This window comes from Dermacentor andersoni, chromosome 1 (genome assembly GCF_023375885.2).
Source record: "Dermacentor andersoni chromosome 1, qqDerAnde1_hic_scaffold, whole genome shotgun sequence".
Taxonomy (NCBI): Eukaryota; Metazoa; Arthropoda; class Arachnida; order Ixodida; family Ixodidae; genus Dermacentor; species Dermacentor andersoni.
The window spans coordinates 204,117,094-204,137,992 of NC_092814.1; the positions used below are offsets into that span (position 1 = coordinate 204,117,094).

The 20,899-nt window shown below is 48.8% G+C and overlaps 1 protein-coding gene across 1 annotated transcript; it reads left to right on the forward strand.

The window, feature by feature from the left end:
* Positions 1 to 4,880: 4,880 nt before the first annotated feature.
* On the forward strand, positions 4,881 to 5,975 carry LOC126546919 (alpha-(1,3)-fucosyltransferase C-like). The gene has a single exon (XM_050194638.3). It carries the CDS (start codon positions 4,881 to 4,883, stop codon positions 5,973 to 5,975), a length of 1,095 nt encoding a protein of 364 aa, XP_050050595.3.
* The last annotated feature ends 14,924 nt before the right edge of the window (positions 5,976 to 20,899 follow it).

A 20,899-nucleotide genomic window follows, 5' to 3' on the forward strand; every position in this document is an offset into this window, starting at 1 on the left:
ACTCCCGTCGCGTTCGGACGAAATGCTCGGTGGGCGGATGATTGACAGGAGCGTGTCGTCATTTTGACGTCACCAAAAACGGGGCGGCGCCCCGCGGCTGGCGACGTCGGCGCGGAGTAGGCCAATCGCGCGCGCCGGTAACCGAACGAACGCGCCGAACAACGATCTCCGATCGCACCCCTGGGCTCCACTTCAGCGATTTAAGCACTGATGAGCGTGACCTGCTGCTGAGGGCTCGCGCTGCCGGCGTCGTTGCGTACTACTACGACGGCGGCCTGCTTTGAAAGGCACTCCACACGACTTCAGTAAGTCGGCGTTGAACTCGTAATCCTATGGACGAAAGTGCAGCGAGCACATTATCCGATTTTTCGGCTGTTTGCCAACGCGCTGTGGAAGAGGTACGGCACTTAACCACTTCGAACGGAGAGGGTCACTCGTTGGCACACAGTGATAAGTAACGTTGGATTCGCCGCTGCAACTGTCCTTGGCCAAGTTCCGCGGACCATTCGCGCATTCCACGACATCACATGGACGTGGCATTCTCGCTGCTTATTCCAAATGCAAGTTTCGCGAGCCAGCAGGACCAGCGCAGCACGACGCGATAACGAAACAACTGAAACTCAAAGCGCGCGCGGCGCAAGGTCGAGCGCGCAGGGTCGAGCGAAAACGAAACCTTTCGATCACCCATACTACTCAAGGGTAACGTCAAAATGTCATTTTTTCTTAGAATCGAATAGAAGTAGACAAGCAGCATTTTATTCCGTCTTATAATCTAATGAAATGATATTTTTATACGAGTAGTTGAGTACTAGTGACATAAATTGTGATGAGGAGTGCATTCGTCATCGGGCTAGTACCGGTATGTCGCTGGGGAGTCTCAAATCGTGTCGTGCATTTACCTCAATTTCTCGGTTACTAAAGCTCTGTTCGCGATTATATTGACGCCTTAGACGTTCTACAACATTGCTTTATCACTTTATCTTGACTTCATAGTAACCTTTAGTGTCCCTTTAAGCACGCGGCGCGGGACGTTTCGTCTTTATTCGTCGAACACAAAACGGGTAGCTTTCTCTGTAATGCGCATTAAACTTTGACTGCATCAACGTCCATTTGTGACGACGCAATGAAATCACGCAATCGTATACTGCCCTGGAACAACGTTCTTTAATCGGCGATCGTAATTCCGGCCTATTGCTATTTTTTCAAAGGACAGCATCTACGAACTGTGCTTAGAAAATATAATCGTCCCCTTTTTACCGGCCCAACAATGGAGCGTTGTTGCAGAGTGCATGGTTCCCTTAAGTCAGCATATAGTGACTCGGTAGGTCAAAGTGCCACAAAAATGTATTATTCCTCGAAAGCGAACAGTTTATCACAGTTGATGCACGTTTTCACGTGCCGAAATTACAGTTCGCTTAAATGACTGGTCTTCGGACAAGATTTGTATTTGACATAAAAATTGTTACAGCGCAATCACATGCAACCACAAGTATGAAGGACGGAACACAAGCGCTGACTGTCAACTAAATTTTATTGACGGAAGACGGATACCTTATATAAGGGGAAAGGCAGAAGTGAAGGGGGAAGGGAGTGATACAATCGGGGAAAAAATGACAATGCGCATCGATGAACGAACGTGCCAGCAGTCAACGGAATCAGGCGCAGAAAAAACAAGAAAACGAAAAAACTAGAAAAACTATCAAAAGGCGAGGGATACTAAACATACATTGAAATCAGTAAGCAGTCGCTTCCAAAAAATGAAGCTCTGCAGCAAAAAGGGATACAGAAGGGGTGCTTACGCACTTGCTGCCATATTTGTGTATGTGGAACGCTTCCAAAGAGACGCGCGCCGTCGCGTCGGCCTTCTCTTGCCTTCATACTTGTGGTTGCATGTGATTACGCTGTAACAATTTTTATGTCAAGTATGCACCAACTCGCCCAGAAAGAAGTTTTAATGAAGATTTGTATAGCATTGAGGTGAAGGCATTCATTTGCGCTCCATTAACACTGTAGCTTTAAGCTATGTAAAAGGTGAACTTCGTCTACATCTAGCAATCATACCCATCACGGCGCCTCATTGAAACCGTACGAAGTGGCAGCGTCTAAATTAATATGAGAGAGGAATGCAGAAACACTTGTTACAATGCTTTAGGAGAACGGTAAGATACCCCATGTGGTCAAAATTAATCTGGAGCCTTTCCTTACAGCTTCCCCCATAATCCGCTGTGCAGCTTAGGGATGTTAAACACAATATGTTAATTTTATTTACTAGTCATAGTCATGTCAATGTATAAAGCAAAGCCGCACATAATTACATAATCCGTTGCGCGGTAACTTCGCTGTGTCTGCTGCCTCTCTTTCCTGCTCTCAGCTTTATAAGACCCAACTTCTGCATGTTTATGCGCATCATCACAGCATGAATTTCGTGCCGTAAAGGTGGGTATAACAACAAAGAAAAAAGAACAGGAATATTAACTCTTAAGACCGGTGAGGTCTGCATTAAAGTGCGATAATTTCAGTGGTTTGCCTTTTGGGCATTCCTAGTGGTGACTTTTATACATGCAGTTTAGGCAGTAGTCAAAACATGCTAGGAGCTCATTTATAGTCATATCTGCAGTCGAAAGACTATGCTCACACGAAGGTTTTTTTTTTTTTTTTTTTTGCACACAGCGCAGATGGGACCGAGATGCATGCGCTCACTAACCATCGCGTCCCATTCATTCTCACCGGTTCAAGAATTACGGGGCCTGAAATTCTGTCGGCGCCTCATTACTATGACTGCCCTTATTGCGCGCGTCAACAGTCTGCTATTACTAATCATGTAGCGGGCTCACGCGCGCACACACACGTAATGTGGTCAGTTTGCTTACGCAAAGATGAGCCGATATCGTCCCTGTTTTTAACGGCACACTTTACCACACCCCAACAAACATGACACACTTCCATGAAAAAGCCGATATTCTTGATCGCACAATCCATCACAGACCACCACGTGGTTCACATTCGCAAGTAAAAAAAAGCCAGTTACCAGATTTCCATCACGCAGTTTACCAAACGCTGATGTTCCCTGACACACAATACTGTTAATCTGGCTGGCAAGAGAATTGCGGGGATCCGCGTAGGAAAAAAGAAAGAAAAACAAAGGGAGACGGAAAGAATAAAAACACGCGTTCACATGGCGCACCTACACCAAGCACTGCGCGACTGCACCACGCAGAAAGCTGGTGGTGGCTGATTTGCCAACGAGGGTCACTGCACGTGCGTTGGTGACGTCACGCTCTGACGCCGCCGGCACGGTGTAACGTACCCCAGAGGAGGGGGCGAAATGCAAAAACGCTCGTGTGCCACGCATTTGATTCATGTTAAAGAATCCCAGGTGGTCCAATGAGACGCGCCACTTGGCGCATGCTTGGGGCTTACTATAGAGCACGCCTTCACAATTATTGTAGCGCTGTGCGTAACAGTGAAAAGGCAAATATTTTGTGCGCAGCTGATTCCGCGTGTGATAAAGCTGAAACACTTGTAAGAGGGAATGTCAGGGAATGATGGAAAATAAAGATTCGATTCGATAAGCACCCCTATACTAACCGTAATACTGTGCTAACACGTTGAAAATAAACGCATTGTGAAGTACTTCAGTAAACATTATTTACCAGAGGAAACATGGGCGCCGCTCACTTAAAGGAATAAATCTCGTTCGCTCTCAAAAGCTAAGACCTTAATTTTTTTATTGCCAAAAACACGGAATTCTGGTTTGTACTTTATTGCATGTCCACAAGGGTGCTTTGCTCCGCGTGGTGATAAGGTATTTTCTCATTGAGTAAATTTCGCGAAATGAAGAAAGCGATAGCACTAACAAAACTATCATGCCATGATGTTGACGCTTCCGCTTAGTTGATGCCATGTAGGCAATTTCTTTTGTCAATCTATCGGCTTATCTTCCGCGATAGTTATGAATGAACATATGGTAAAGGTTGAGGAGATTATATTTATATGCTTTTGCCGGCGACGTAGCAAAGCGTGTTTAACCGAGCAATGTGCCTATGCCGCTGGTATCAGTGGGATATAAATAAACGATATAAATTTGGCGCGGATAGCTAAACGGGAGTTGTCATTGAATGCCAGCAAGCTCTTGAACTGCACGCAGAACTTCAGAAGCTTCGCATTCGTCCGTTCGAAGCTCTTCATTGTGACCTGACTTCCCCCTTCGCTCACTTCGAAGAAGACACGGAAGCTGTGACCGAGTAGGCAGCATCCGTGTTCGCAGGAAGATGGCACCAGTATTGAGAAGCAAAAAGGGCGATACGGCTTCGCCCAATCCGACTATCTCGGCCCGTCCAACTGGTTCGATACGTCCTGGCGGTGATACGGCTTCGGCAAGTCCAGCTGGCTCGAGACATCCTGGCCGTGATACGGCTTTACCCCGTTCGACTAGGTCGGCCAGTCCAACAAGTTCGAGACATCTTGGCAGTGATACCGCTTCGACTAGGTCGGCCAGTCCAACAAGATCGAGACATCCTAGCGGTGACACGCCGTCGCCCAGTTCGACTAGGTCAGCCAGTCCAACTAGTCTGAGAAATGCTGGTGGAGATGAGGCTTCACCCAGTCCAAGTAGTTCGAGAAATCCTGGTGATCTGATTAACCCTAGCTATTCTATTCCCCCAATTCGTAGGCCCCGCAGACTTCGCAGGCTTCGTCACTGCACTGGAAGATGTTTGCGCAGCGCGGCCAAGGGACTCTTCGACAATCCGCTCGGGATTTTACTTATTGCGATAGCAGTCGTTTTGATTATATTGATGTTATATTACTGGCGCCAAATGCGGACTGAAGTGGTGACTCCAGCTCCTTCGGCGAACAAGCCATGGACAGACCACGACGTCATGGGGCCCACCGACGTCACCACTTCCAGCAGTGTACTGACCGTGAGCAGCACCATCTCGACTTTTCGCAGAGTCTTCAATCCTCGTATCCTGCTGTGGACGGAGCCTGGCACGAAACGGCTCGTTGAAGGCACACACTTGCCAGCCTCAGGAGAAAGTGCTTTGCGGTACTGTTCCTTTCCAGTGCGAGATTCCTTGCCTCGAGACCCGTTCGAAGACTTGCTGCTGAGCTGTTACGTTACCCAGGACCGTTCTCTGCTCGAACGAAGCGACGCCGTGGTATTTGACGCCTCAGCCATTCACGCCACGCTTCCTCCTGAGTTCCGGGATCCGAGACAGGTTTGGGTTTTCTGGACGCACCGCGGCAGCGTTCCTACGAAAGATCTCGGTACGATGACTGCCGACTCATTTAATTGGACCATGGCACACCGGACGGATGCCGACGTCGTCATACCCTTCGGCAACTGGACAATAAGTGACAAGCCTGCTTCAAGTGACTATGTTAAGAAGGAGCAAATCAAGAAGGGCACCGCTCTTTTCTTCACCAGTGATTGTGATGACGACGACACAAACCATGTACTCAAGGACGTGATGGGAGCCCTGGAAGGCGCGATGATGCACAGCTGCGGCGTCACCCATTGTGGCTGGTTTCAGATGTGCCTGGCCGAGTACGCGAAGGACTTCTACTTCTTGCTTGTCCCGGAGTCGTCGGGCTGCTACGAGCACCCATTGGAGGCAATTTACGATGCCTTAAGGGTTGGACTGGTGCCAGTCTACTTCGGGAACAAGGAGTTGAAAGGCCTACCTGAGCATTCGTTTGTGTCTGCGCTTGCTCTGATGCCTTCGCAGAATATTACCAGCTATCTGAAGGCGCTGATGGACGATCTTGACTTGTACAGTGACTTCTTCAAGTGGAAAGAAACGTACGCGCTTAGCCGCCGTGACGACCTCTGCTATCTGTGCGACTCGCTGCGAGTCCCTTTTGAGAAGCGCAGCGCTGACGTCCTGTCCTGGTGGAAGAAGACCAACCTGTGTCCACTAGATCACAAATACAATCAGGCACATAGCCGCCCTCATGATGCATACATGCTCTGAGAAGAACGCAAGCTTCTCTTTGATGGCCGGAAGCCTTTGAATCTTGGAAGAGACTGCGAATAAAGCCAATGTGTGGTTTTAATGGGCTCGTTTTTCATTTAGCTATTTGATCGCTCTTTTTTCCTTATCTGTGGGCTCTCAGCCTTCCTGTGTGACGTGACAGCTCAAGGCCACGTGCCCTCCTATTATCTGCAGGACAAGTTGAAATAGCTTCATTAACCTGTGACGTTCGTTTATTAGCCAAATTTGTTAATTCAGTAAATTACTTCAGATATCTGGTGCAATTGCGGAGTTCAAGCTAGCAAGTGCTCGAGGCATGTCCTGCCTGCGTAACGATATGATTGTGTAACCACTGAATTCAAGAAAAAATACTAAGCTTCCTATGAATCCTTTTTATTAGGGAAGATTTGCCGTAAGGTGCATGGAGAATACAAAGTAGTCTTAAAAAGCTTCCAACTGTGCATCGTGCAAGAACTGCCTCAGTGTGTTTGCATACTTACTGTCCATTAGCCAACTGCAGCTTTCGGGTAGGTCTGGCTTCAGTCCAGCCTTTCTTAAGACTGATCGCCCGTGGTTCAGGGCACATCCAAAGCAGGTGTCGAGATTCTGACGTTGTCAAAGGAGCAGAGCACTTGGGGCGCATTACTTGATGTCTTTTGTGGCTATGGTGTTGGAGTGCTAAGCACGAGGTCGCGGGATCGAATCCCGGCCACGGCGGCCGCATTTCAATGGGGGCGAAATGCGAAAACACTCGTGTACTTGGGTTTAGGTGTACGTTAACGAAACCAAGGTGGTCCAATTTTCCGAAGTCCCCCACAGTGGCGTGCCTCATAATCAGAAAGTGGTTTTGGCACATAAAACCCATAACACAATTTTGTTTTTATGTCTTTTGTCAATCCCCAAGCCCAGGTGACGGATAATGTTAGAGCCGCTACAACCCTTGCATTCATTTCCAGTGTTCTATACGGCGCGGCTAGTATGCTGTAGCTAAAGCTGTAACGCCATCTGCAGAAGCGTAATGTTGAGACATAATGCCGCTATAAGAGGACGACCAAGATAACAGACACGAAGGAAAAAAATATCACCAGGACGACCCGCCGCTCCCATCGGTATATACGAATACCAACAAGATCAACAAAGCAAAAGCAAGTATCAAATAGGGCGAAAGCAAAGTCTGCAAAAAAAAAAAAAAAGTTGGCAGAAGCTCCACTCGCGATTGCAAGCGTGGATCCAGCCGCGGTGAGAGTGGCTTTCGGCCCTTCTGCTCGACAGTCAGCTACTGCGCCACTCCAGCGCTTGCTAGCGGCTACGGAAACGTGCCTACACACGCGTTCTAGCGCGCGAGGAGTCACGCGATGTGAGATGGGCGCCGCGTAGTGTCGATACGGGCACACTTTCCATTGTTGTTGCATAATATAGCACCAGGTGGCACGCCATGTAGCAGTTGCATAAGTAGCCGTACCCAGTAAATATAGAAGTTTTGAGGAAGCAACAGAAGGATAAGGCGATGTACGCAAGAATGCCAGAATGTAAAACATGTACATCATAGCTAATTCAATCAAGTAGGCTAGGTTTTCTCACCACCCGGTTTCAAAGTTGATGCCAATAAATCATCATTATCAGCAGCAGAGCAGCAGTGTATCGTGTCACTTGTCACGCGATCTGAAATGCGCACCGCCTAGCGTCGATACGTGCAAACTTCGCATTGCAGCTGCGTTTTATTCCACCAGGCTTCACGACATGAAGCAGTTGCATCGTATCGTGCCACGTATCAAGGGACGTGACATGCGCGGCGCGTAGTCTCGATATCTGTGCTGCTTACGCTTCGGTACACGATATGGCGCCCCCTCGCAAGGCACGAACCGCTGCTGACGAAGCGTATAGTAAAGCTACGTGCGCCGCTGCTACAGGCAACGTCGGGTTCATCAGACCGCTGTGCAGAGGGCAGCACAAGCCGCAGCTTGCCGTCAATGCCGGTCGGACAGTTCGGTTCGTTCTCGTGAAAGCGAAGCAAAGAGATTTCGCCACGAAGACTCTCTAGTGCGTGATGCCGAAAATGGAGCTCCCAAAGAGCAGCTCCTCCAGCTTACGCTGTGACTGTGCTGCGTGTGTCCTGCAAGCCTGTTACTTGTTTAAGCGAAGTTTTTTAGGCATCACTCCCGCACTTTGATGTCCGTTTCTTCTTTTAACATGTATCAACTTCGCAGGTGCCCACTGACGTCAAGTCTTGCATCGGCTTATGTAGTGCCGAACTCGGAGACAATACGTGCTAAACCCTTTTCGCACTCTTAACTCTAACGAATATGCAATCAGCCTCAGTCGACTGTGGCGTTTGACTAACGCTCGTGCGCTAGACATATTCTTACTTCCCTGATGTGATTTATGACGCTTCTACCTATAGTAGCAAGCGCAGATGTAGAACCTGAAGAAGCCCCTTTCTTTTAGATGGGAATGGTGCCCCTCCCCCCGCAAGATCCAGACGGCTACGGAAAAAGAAGAAAAGAAATAGTCCAATACCATGGACGCGTCGCAATCTGTAAACAGACGCGCACGTTGTACAGGGCTCAGCGAATCAAACGCGATAATCGGGCCGAGATGGTGGCCGGTGCTTTTTGTACCACCGGAGTGCGCTGGGTACAACGAGCGGATGTATTGTCGTATACAATAAAAGCGAGGGCTTTCGTGACGCATTTTGTGACTACACTTGCTCCTACCCGCCCTTCAGCTATGGTGGCTAGAAGGGGAGATGGGAGCATCGCGGCGGGCAGTGCGCGGCGCTGAGTGTAGCATGCTAGCGCGGCTTCGATAATTAAGGCTAATTGAAAGTGTAGCTCGAAAGCCAGGAGCCATAAAAAAGAAAGTGAGAGAAACAGAAACAGTTAATTGGATGCAAAAGAGGCAAACAAAAACACCACGGAGATTTACAAGAATGGCAAGAAAGAAATTAGAAAGGAAACCCAAAGGAAATTAGAAATGAAACAATGGGCGGTGCCTTGCTTTTGAAGTCTGAGCTGGTTGCCTGAGGGGAAAAATATACCGGAGGAAATAGTCGTAACAGGACGAGGCGCGTGTGTGCTGTAGCAAAAATTCGAAGACAATTCAGTGCATCCCAATGGAATTCGAAAGTATTCCCCAAACGAGACCCGTAGGAAACGTCGACCTTCAAGAGGCGCTGGGATTTAAATAAATGGAAACAGTAACCGGTCGGTAGCTGAGATTAGCCAAAGACGTTTAAAGTATTGGTGGAAAAAAAAGATGGAAAGATATTGCTGGCGCCGGTTCCGTTACAGACATACAAGGTAGATATAGACTTTTAAGGAATAGAGGAAGTATGAAAGAGACATAGACAAAATGCAAAACCGATAAATATCTGTAGATTACCTGGTTAGCTCAAGGAGGAGGCAAAGAGATAAGTAGAAGGCAGGGAGGTTAACCAGAATAACGTCCGGTTGGCTACCCTACACCGGGGGAATGGGAAAGGGGGAAACAAAGGTAACAGGGAGAGAGAGAGAAGGGAAGGAAAGAAGGAAATTGCGGTGAGTTCGCTGGGTAGATGGCTATTGGGCGCTGCTTCGTTTCTCAGGCAATGCCAAGAAGTCATCATCATCAGATGCCTGCTTTCTTACTTTTTTGGGGGGGGGGGGGGCACCGCAGTAGCTGACTGCTGCGACGCGGAGTCTCCTACTTTCTCGGCGTCTTCCGTCGTGTCAGTTCGTTTAGAAAAACTGCTGTGCTTTCTAGCCACCATACCCCGGCTGCCCCAGCTATCACCAAGCCCTCACCGGCGGCGCAAAAATGCTGGTAGCCATGCGGGCCGATTATCGCGTTTGAATTGCTAAGCACTGTATACATACCATGTGTTGTGTTTCAGTGCACAGTTCTCCAAAACTAAGAAAGCCTCGCTTCCATGGACAGACAACAGAAATGTGTTCTACTTATTTTTTTTCTGCTGCTTATCACTGGTTTCCCGCTCACGTAGGATCGGTCGAGGGTGCTCCCCCGAACCTCAATGAGTCTGCCCACGAGGCTGCGCGTGACCTCACCGACCGCGCTTCCTCTATAAGGAGCACTGACTCCCCTCCTCTCTACGGTCACAGGGACGCTCCCGCTACTCACAATGAGATTATTAAATATTTCTACATGTCCAGAAGGGTCTTTCCACCCCCTCACCCCAAGTTGAATAGACCGCAAGCGGTTTCACTTAGGCTCCTACAGACCAGCACATATCCGTGTCTGTCCGCTCTCCACGAGGCTTACCCCGACGTGTATCGCGACGACGCCTGCCCGTCCTGCGGCCAGACCTCCACTCTACCTCACATGCTCTGGGAGTGCGGGTCGACATACCCCAAGTTCATCAAGGAGGAGTGGGACTCGCTTTTGCGTAGCCCCGCTCTAGAAAAGCAAATCCTTGCCGTCCGGCGTGCCCGCGACCGGGCCGGTGGGCTAGACCTGCCGGTCCCGACGTGGGACTAGCCGGGTGCGCGACGAGTTCGCGTCCTCGCCGGACCTACAATAAAGTTTATTCACTCACTCACTCACTCACTCGCTTATCACGAGGTATACGGTTCCCTTACAAGCCACACTACCACATTATAACCGTATAGGGGCGGATATGGAAATGCAAGTGAACTTATGCTAAAGAAGCAAACAGATTAGGCTGGTACCCTATATTTATTTCCGCTGTGTCCCCCGCACCTATATGTGAGATATTTTTTCGGTGGTCAGCCAGGACCTTTTGTTTCAATGCAAAAATTTTTTGCGACAACTAAGGCTGACATAAAGATGACAACAGTTGAGTGCTATATATCTGAATCCCGATTTACAGTCGAGTGCTTCTGCAGTGAACGCCTCTGCAACGAAATAATCTGTATAACGAAGGAATAATTCGGTCCCGTGAAAAAAGCCTGCGGATATATGCAAAGTGCCTCGAGCGGCCAGTTGCGCGACAATTCTGCGTGCATTAGTGGGATTCTTTCACGCACGGAAAAACACGTTTATGTAGCACGTATATAGGAACAGAAAACCTTCTTGTCTTTTTTTTTCCCCGCTCTCTATCATTCTCTCTCTAATCTTTTTCTCCCCACTCCCCTTACCCGGTGCAGTGCTGTTGAGGTGTCCTCCCTTGAGAGACAGTTACGGCACTGCACTTCTCTCTTCCTTTCATTCTAAAAATCACTACACACAAGCTGCATCGGGAGTATTTCATGTTGCTCTACAATTTTATCATTGACACTTTCCATCTAACTATAATATTTGAGAAGTTAATTAAATAATTAAGGCTAATTATCCAATTAGGCGCAATGAAAAGAATATGAGTATCGCCAAGCGTCGGCAAACAACATTACCTTGGTTCTGTCCAGTTACGTGGCATTCGCATATTTTAAAACTGGCTAAGGTTAGCTGGGACACCCTGTATATGCTTACTGAAGCAAGAGCTTGACAAGAATGCTCTCCGGCCAAAGAGAGCTGAGGCGCATGTATCGTCTACGCGAGAAGAAAAACGGTGTACGCATGCGCTACTATGAGGGCTAGCGAAATGTACATGGGTTTTGTGACGTTAGTTTGCATGCTTGCTGGGGACTCGTGATAGCGAAAGTGAGAGCATTGCTTTTCTGCTGACTTTGAAGATACTCTCAAATTTTCGATTCGTATTCTTAGTCAAAGTCACAGCGAAAATTGCAATATAACTATTATCACGCTCCCTGTGTCACACTAGGGGGGTGTTTCATATCTCTGCCGGCGTCCCTCGCTGCCACCTATCAAGCTGTTAGTTGTTTTCTCTTTGTGCTTGTGGGAAAAAACCATTAGGCGGGCGAAATCGCGTGGTACAACCAGCGTCTAGTGTGCTTCCGTGGACAGAGGTTCGCCTTGAGGAAGCAACCAACTTGGAGCTTATCCTTCCGTCTTGTGTTAAATGGCCCGTCCATATATAAGAGACTGCGGAACGGTCCCGAAACGGCCATCGCGCGGACGCCGTGCTACTAACAGGCGCTCCTATCGGTACCAGCGTTGCATTCCACAACTCTTGAGCGCACTACGCCCTAGCGCCTATACTTCAAGCGAGGCGGAAGACGACATACCACCTCCGCCTCCCGTGCCTCAGTCGTCGCCAGCGTCACCTGAGGGCTCCTTCATATCAGATGAATGTTACATCGAATACATCGATGATGGTCAAGTAGAACCTTCACCGTCACCAGCGTCCACCGTGCCAACGTCGTCATCGTCATCACCTGACGACCAAGGGGAATATTGCGCAACCCCCGGATCGTCGCATTTATCGACATTTTCTTTCGAAGAGTCGTCTCCCGAGCGATGCGAACTGCCGTGCAACGGTAACGCCATATTGCGCGAAACGCCTCCGCCTCCGGCGCCGCCGCCACCGACGCCATCATCAACGTACCGCAGAAGCGGCATAGCCTGTGAAACACCTTCGGAGCAACCGTCATCATCGGCGATTCCTACAAGTTTCTTCCGCACAGAAGCCGTAGCGCGATACACACGAGACGGCCAAGTGGACACGACCAGCCATACGCACCAGTATCAACTGGCGGGGCTTCAGGAGTGTGCTGGCAGTGTTGTCGACTCCGAAGTTACGATAGATTTTCCGTTTAATGAAGGTGAACCGAAAGACCACTGGCGCCGGAAGACCCTACAAACCCGAATATTTCGTGATTGGTTTGCAATATGTCGCGAAAATCCATTCTCTTGCTGCCCGTCATGGGTCATCTTCACCATTCTGCTACTTCTTTTTGCCGTAGGTGTGTGGGTGATAGTTACCAAATTCGCATATGGAAAGTAATCTGGACCGCTATTTTTAATATGCGCGTCGTATTGACTGTGATTTTGACAAGGGTGGCACACGGCGAGTCGGAACGAATGGCACTAATGACTAAAGCACTCGCATGTGCAGTTGTATGCATTGTAGTGTCCCGTTGTAGTAGCGTTGAGGAACCATAAACCATAAGAACCGAAATGCAGGCAAAACTCTGAACTCTACGATAGCAGCGAGCACTGTCGTCGTATCTACGTTCCGGAGTGCGTAGCGCTGCTGTCACTGCGTAACAGCTTCAGGAACGACTTCGTAGTACACTGCAACAGGATGCTCGAGCACTAAAGCGAATCTTTCTTTGTGGTGTCGGATGGGTTTCGATGCCGTCGTCGGTGGCGGGTTTCAACTGTGGAAAAGAGCGTCCGGGCGGCGATGAAGCGGAGAAGGGATTGTGCAGCGAAGCAGGTCTTTTGACTACACGCGCCGCAGCCATCTTCCTTTTCCTTTTTAGAGCGCAGCTCTTTGGCGTCCGTTCCTGGGTTTCGCGTCGTCGTCGGCGTTGTCGTCGGCCTCGTAACCAGCTCCGCCCCGCTTTCATCCCCCCAGCGCTAGCAGCGACCGACTGATACCGCTGGATGCCGCTGACGCCGCTAGAGAGTCAAGATAACGTGACTGCATAGAACACCGTCGCCGCCATGCAGAAAGAGGAGGAAAGGGTCCCCCCCCCCCTGTTCTTGTGTGGCGGATAGGGTGCTCTTCAGTTGCCGACGCGCCGGTTATTTCACGTAGGCCCCGGCACGTCGACGAATACGTGACCACCTTCCCACGGCTAGACCTGGTTCTTAGCGCTGCGGAAGCGAGGGTATCATATTGTTTGTGTCGGCATCGGCGGCGTTGTCCCTGAAACCAACTCCGCAGCTGGGGTTGACTCACTATCGGCGTCAGCGGCATCAGTCAGTCGCTGCTATCTCTTCCCTCCTCCCTTTATCGTGTTGTCCGCTTGCTGCGCGCGCTTCTGCCCCCATCGTTTGCCGCTGGGTGTACACGCCGCCCCCCTCCCCCCTCTTCCTGCGAGTCTCCGGTTGTCAAAGCGCCGGCTCGAACTTAATTCCTTTCTTCGCTCCTCCTCCAATGCAACCCCTGTGCGGTGGCAATCAGAGAGCCAGATCGGTGGCGGCGGATCTGTATATGTGCACCGCCCGAGCCGAAATTGCCGCTGCCGTTCGCCCTCTGCGGTGGCAATCAGAGAGCCAGATCGGTGGCGGCGGATCTGTATATGTGCACCGTCCGAGCCGAAATTGCCGCTGCCGTTCGCCACTGCGAAATTATCTGCCAGTTCTTTCTGAGCCATGAGCGAGACGACCGATGGAAGTCCTCCGTCTGCTGCTGCTGCTGCTGCTGCTAAACGAGCTGCCAGAGCAGAGGCCCAGCGCCGTCGCCGTCAGAATCCAGAGGTGCGTGCCGCCGAAGCAGAAGCTTACCGTCGCCGCCGTCGAGATGATCCAGGAGTACGCGTCGCCGAAGCAGAGGCTAAGCGCCGCCGCCGAGAAGACCCTGCCGTTCGCGCCGCCGAAGCGGAGGCTCATCGCCGCCGTCGAGAGCAACCAGCAGTAAGCGAGGCTGAAGCAGAAGCTCATCGCCGCCGCCGAGAAGACCCTGCAGTTCGCGCCGCCGAAGCGGAGGCTCATCGCCGCCGTCGAGAGCAACCAGCAGTAAGCGAGGCTGAAGCAGAAGCTCATCGCCGCCGCCGAGAAGACCCTGCCGTTCGCACCGCCGAAGCGGAGGCTCATCGCCGCCGTCGAGAGCAACCAGCAGTAAGCGAGGCTGAAGCAGAAGCTCATCGCCGTCGCAGAGAAGACTCTACCGTTCGCGCGGCCGAGGCCGAGGCCAAACGCAAACAAAGGCTCGCAAACAGTCAGGGTGCAACAAATGCAACAAAAAAATTCTGTGATAGCGCATACATGTGTTGCTCGATTTCTTTGCCTCAATCTATCGAAAAGGTGAAACAGCTTATTTGCTGCGCTCAAATTTCGCATTAGGAAGTAACGTAATCGTCGGTAATTTTTTTTCTCGCTATCAACCTAAACGTGAGCCAAATGGACAGAAACTTCTAGGATACATGGCAGTGTTACATTTGGTGAAAGTTCATCTAGTAGGACACTTGATTTCATTAAGCCTCATGTGTTTTCCGATGGAATGAAGTGTTCTTTGTCGATTCATAAAAGCTTTTTTTTTTTTCCTTTTCGTATCATGTGTATTGAGGACAGCCTATTAAAATGTGTAGGATTTTCAGTGCTTCTTGAGTGTGTTTATGCGCTGTTTATTCAATAGTAGGTGACTGGTTGTTAAACATGCGTGCCGGATAATTACACGGCACAGAGTGATCTCGTATAAGCGGTTCCTATAGCTACAACTTCTCCATTCTCCTAACACTCCTTTGTTAGAAAGCATGAAGTTTGCAAGCGCGTGGCCCACCTGCCGCAATTTCATGGTAAGCAGAACCCGTTCAACCGGGTTTATCTCCTTCATAGAAGCTAAATTGCAACGATTAAGATTGCTGTTATATGGCAGCTGTCTGAAGTGACAGCGCCTGTAAATTATGCCTAGAAAATATGGTACTGTTTATAAAGTGGAGTGTTCACGTTTTACTAGCACAACAACGCAGTGTTCTTGCCAAGTATACGTTTTCTTTAAATGATTTCTTAAGTGATTTCTTAAAAATGCTTCGTCTGTATCACACACATGCAAAAATGTATTGCTTTTCGAAAACAAGTGTCTTCTCGCACAAGATGCACATTTCCCGTACTAAAGTGACACTTTGCTTAAATAAGTGGTTTTTTTGGACAAACAATTTACATTGCATCGCTGTGTAGCCCCTTGTGTGCGTGTCAAATTATGGAGGAATATGTTGCAACAGATTTTTTTATCGATCTAGTCGGCGTGGAAACCCTGTACACTGTCGTCCTAAACGATACACAAGACGGACTTCGTCTAGAACTATCAGCATGAGAACGCACAAAGATGCACAAATACGTAATTCATTACGCGGCAATTTCTCTGCTTCTGATGCCTATAGCGTATTCTTTGCCTCGCTTTGCTGTTTTCAACTTGAGGAGACCCAATTTCCCGTGTCGAATACGTATCATCACAGTGTAATGTTTCTGTCGTGAAGTTAATGGTGACTTGATGGTAACAAAAAAAAGAAGAAAAAATAAGAAAGAAAGGTTCGTTGTTTTCCTTGAACCCTAGAACATACGCGATTAAGCGATACAAATTGAGCGTGTCGTCTTTCATGCATTCCTCGTGGGTATGCGCACACGCTGTTCTACTGGCAGTGCGAAAAATTAAAGGCGCTTCGGTAAAGACGGGACTCGCCGTCTTTCGCCTGGACCGACGCTGGCTAACTCTACGAGCGCTAATTTTGCAGGCAAACACCCAAGAAAGTGGCCGGAGGGATGGCGTGGCGGTAGCGCAATAGGGGAAGCGCCGCACGCGCGAAGATGTAGATTCGGCTCAGCCGTCTGCATGCGGCACGTTATCTTTTCGCACGCTTTCATTTCCGTTTACCTTATTTCAAAATTTCAGTTATTCATTACGGTAAATTTACCCTACGCTTTAACTGGCTTCATTGTCTGTCACTTCGTATGTTCAGACGGCTTGAAAACGCACCGCCCCCATTCAGGTATGTCTTTAATGAATGGAAGGCTTACGAAATTTATGTGTTTCTGTAATAACCAAAATGTAAATCGCACAAAACAAAATGACGGACTGCAAATTTTCGGGATCACCCGATTATAGCATGGAATTACAAAGATAGATACCGATTCACGGGAAAGAATGCTATAGGCTACAAAAATAAAATAATTAAAAAAGTGTCCACTTCTGGATATGAAACCCGCCACCGTCTCATTGCCAACTGATCCAATTAGGAAGCACGTAGTTTGCTTCGGAATGGACATTAACTGGCCACCTAAAGTCCAGGGACATTAAGGAAGTTCCGCGTCTTGTGGAACCAAAGCAAGTTGTAGGGAGGAATATAAGTTTCGGAGCGTAAGTGTTTTGTTCCAGTTCAGAGAAAACGGTGCAGTTCCGATTCAGCTCCCGAGGAACAAAATAACAGGTCAAACCGATTTCAACCAGTGTATAGTCGATAGCGTAATCTTAGAATAGAATAGAAAAGCAGCATAAATTTATTTCGTAAAAAGGCCTACTATTCTCAGCTGCACGAAAAAAAGTACGTCTTCTGTTGTTCAGGCGAGAGCAATTCCAATATATATATATATATATATATATATATATATATATATATATATATATATATATATATATATATATATATATATATATATATATATATATATATATATATATATATATATATATATATATATATACGTGTGTGTGCGTGTGTGCGTGCGTGGAACATTCAAGTACTCACGAGTGTATCTAGGCAGCTTTAATTGAGCATACACAGCTGCTCTGTGCGCAGTACGCAAACGCTCTGTGTCCGGAAGTGTATTCTTCGTCAGACCGCTTTTAGTTTGCTCGTTTCGTACGCGTCGTAATGTGGATAAACCTAAAAAAATTTCCTTGATTGAGTGCATTCATCAGTGCCATCTATAGCAGCTTGGAGCATCTTAAAGAGAGTGATTTTAGTTCAACCAAGTCATAACTCATTCGCCTACAGTCGATCTGCTTATGTTTAACGTTTTACTGCGAAGCTGTATATTGCTTGAGTTCCAGGTATTTCTCATGTTGGTGTGTCAACAATACAAATATCAGCATGGGCCGATCGTGGAGATAGTGCAATACCGGGCGAAGCCGCGGCGGAGGTCGAGCAGGCTTTAAGCACTCCGCCCCCAATAATAATAATAATAATAATAATAATAATAATAATAATAATAATAATAATAATAATAATATATTAATAATAATATATGAAAAAAATATTCAAGATGCATCGTTTCAAGTCGATTGGTGTACTGGAATTATTTGTGAACAGCACATGGACTCACGAGCTGGTGGCGTTGTCACGCAAGCAAAGGACAAAATGCATGTCCAACCAAACACCCTTCACTTGCAAGAGGACAATGCCACCCACTGTGGGGATGTCTGTACCGTTCAAACGAAAGACGGAATTGTGATATCCACTGTGCATATATGTCCAGGCACGCCGAAGTGCGATATCGAGAAGTTCATGACCGCGCACTTTGCGTGGGTTAGCGGTGATGACACTAGCCCCGTGATTTTTGTTGCAGACTTCAATGTGAAAATATTGTTGCGAGACGGAGACAAGCACGAATGTTGTTTATGCAAGGCAAGCACTGAAGGCATCAGCTGAACGTGTGCGTGCGTGTGTGTGTGCGTGTGCGTGTGCGCGCGCAGATCGGGTTTTGGTAACGCAAAATCAGCGCGGTTCAGTTCGCGCATTTTTATTTATATTTATTCATTTTGGGGACTAAAGGGCTGATACCCACATGTCGCTGGAAAAAGATAGCTGACCTGCTAATGAGGAGCAAGGAACATTGAATTCCCACGCTAAGCCAAGCAGTTCCTGTAGCAGGTGATCCCACTCTTCCTGATCTACCTCTGTTCTGGATCTCATGGGGGCATTGTGTACGCGGGCCAATTCAATAAAGACGGAACAAGATTCAGCGTTTCTACCGGCGTCACATCGTTAGTGTCAGCACAACTGGCTTACAGACGTAAGACGCGTTGCGTATAAGTTAAACTAAAGCTGTCAACTAACATACCTGCTTCTCGAGGCAAGACATTGAAACTTGCACTAACGGTACCACCAATTACCACTTAAATGGCAGCGAGTGCGTATGCATTCACAAATAAAGTATATTTGAGCCACAATAGTGTACGCACTGCATGGATGAAAAGCATACACAGCGACCAACAAAAGCTGAAAGCTTTTTGATGCGAAAGCATGAAATGGCCCACCGAGCGAAAAAGCCGGCGTCTGTGGCAGCGAAATGGCACCTCAATTCCAATTGGCTGCGATTCCACGTCACGTGCGCTCCTCGACAAAGCAGAGCGGGTGAAAGGGAACGCCTGTTGCCGCGCTGGAGCGCCAGGTGTTGCGTGGGGGTAGAGAGCATGGACGCGAAGCCACGTCACCCGTGCTCTCGCAAGCCTGTGTTATCCGCGCGCTCCTTGTCCGCGCAAGCTCTCCCTTGCGTTCTAACTTCGCCTCGGTATTCGCTATAAAGGAATTAGTGTATGAAAAACAGAATGAATTAGACAAAAGAAAAACGATGGCGGTAGTGAGCAATGACCACAACTCATGTTAATCGTGGCACAAGCTATATGTGTGTGTGTTTGTGTGTAATTTACATGTACGATGGTTGCTTTCGATCCTGGTTTCCCCAGCACAGAAGCCCGAAGCTCTTACCATTATAGGCCACCGACACATGACATACCGAGGAGTCTGGTAGCTATTATAAAAAGTTCGAAGGTGATTCGACCACTGTTCACGTCGATCAAAGACAGATCTTCCTGAGCAAGTTGAACGTGACAGTGGGGTTATGAACTATATATATAAATTATTGTTGAAGCTGTGCTGTAGCGAGAACGTTCGATCGACGTAAACTAGAGATTGACTCGCCTTCCAACTTTTTCGAGCACATGTCTCACTTCGAATCGAACGGCTCGAATAACCAGACGGTATTGAAGCTCACCAAGAAAACGGACAATACCATCAGGTTTATAAGAAGGGTTACCAACCGGCAGCAAGGACTGAGTGAGGACAACCTCGTCCGGTTGGTTAATGCTTTCGTGATGAGTCACTTTACCTACGTCGCAGCCATGTACAACTGGCAGAGGTCGGAACGGGACAAGCTGAACGCGTTGATAAGAAAGGCAGTCAAGAGAGCCCTCGGGCTTCCAATGTACACCAGCTCGGAGCGACTGCTCCACCTCGGCATGCTCAACACGCTAGACGAGATAGCGGAGTCACAGGAGAGGGCGCAGTTTACCAGACTGTCTACGACCAGTGCCGGAAAAAACATCCTGAGAGAGCTTGGAGTTCCCCCAACGGAGATCAAGACCAGCTCCGGCAGCATACCTCGAGAACAGAGAGAGTGCATTACGGTTGTCCCCCATTCCTTGGAATGTCCCCCCCCCCCCCCCCCCGAGTACAACGGGGGCAAATGAAGGGCTACAGCTAAAGCTCTCCTTGAAGAGGCCGGTGCACGCGCCCGGAGTTGCTGTTTCGTCGATGCAGCCCGGCACCATGACGGAAAGGCGTTCGCTACAGTTAGCGTCGATCAAGAAAGGAAAATAATAAACTCCTCGACCATTCGGACGACCGCGGCCGAAGTTGCGGAACAGGCCGCAATAGCGTTGGCCCTGCTTGACGACGCTCGGAGAACGACGATATACAGCGACTCGAGGTCGGCGGTCCGAGCATTCGTCAAGGGCACCGGAAACCAAGGAAACCAAGGAACACACAATCGTCTGGTTCCCCGCTCACATGGCACAGATCAAGGGCGCCCCGTCGAACCCCAACGAGTCATCCCACAGAGCTGCGCGAGGAGTCGTCGACCACGTAGCTATCGGGTGGCGCGGCGCTGAGGTTCCGGACAATAGAGATCCCCCTGCCTTGTACAATGAACTCACAAAGTATCTGGGGAGGCAGAAGTATCCGCCGCCACACAGTAAATTGAACAGGCCTTAGGCATTGACACTCAAACTCTTGCAAGCCTAGCCCTCTTGCAAGTACACCCTAGCCCCTGCCCTCTTACACCGGATATATCCCGAAATTCAAACACTTGCACCCTTTGCTCAGGCTTTTCCAACTTAGATCATATGCTCTGGTGGTGCTCCGCGTTACGGTGCGGCGAAGATGTTGCGTCGTCTAAGTGGGAGCCTGCCCTACGCAGTCCCGATTTTGAATAACAACTATGAGCAGTTCAACGGACCTGCGACGTGGCGGAAAGGCTAGGTCTTTCTGTCCCGACGTGGGAACAGCCCGCTTTGTGCTAGTGCACGTCCCGATGGACCTTAATAAAGTTTTTCCATCCATCCATGCCTCACTTCGGTCAGAAATTTCCTCGGCTGCAGCATGGTGATGCGAAGGCGAGTAGCGAGAGAGTGTGCGCTTGTCCCCCAATGTACTAAACTTCTGCCCGCGCGAGCGGGTGTAGCG

Excerpts from the sequence above, each read along its gene's own strand:
- LOC126546919 (XM_050194638.3), top strand. The coding sequence starts at position 4,881 with ATGGGGCCCACCGACGTCACCACTTCCAGCAGTGTACTGACCGTGAGC.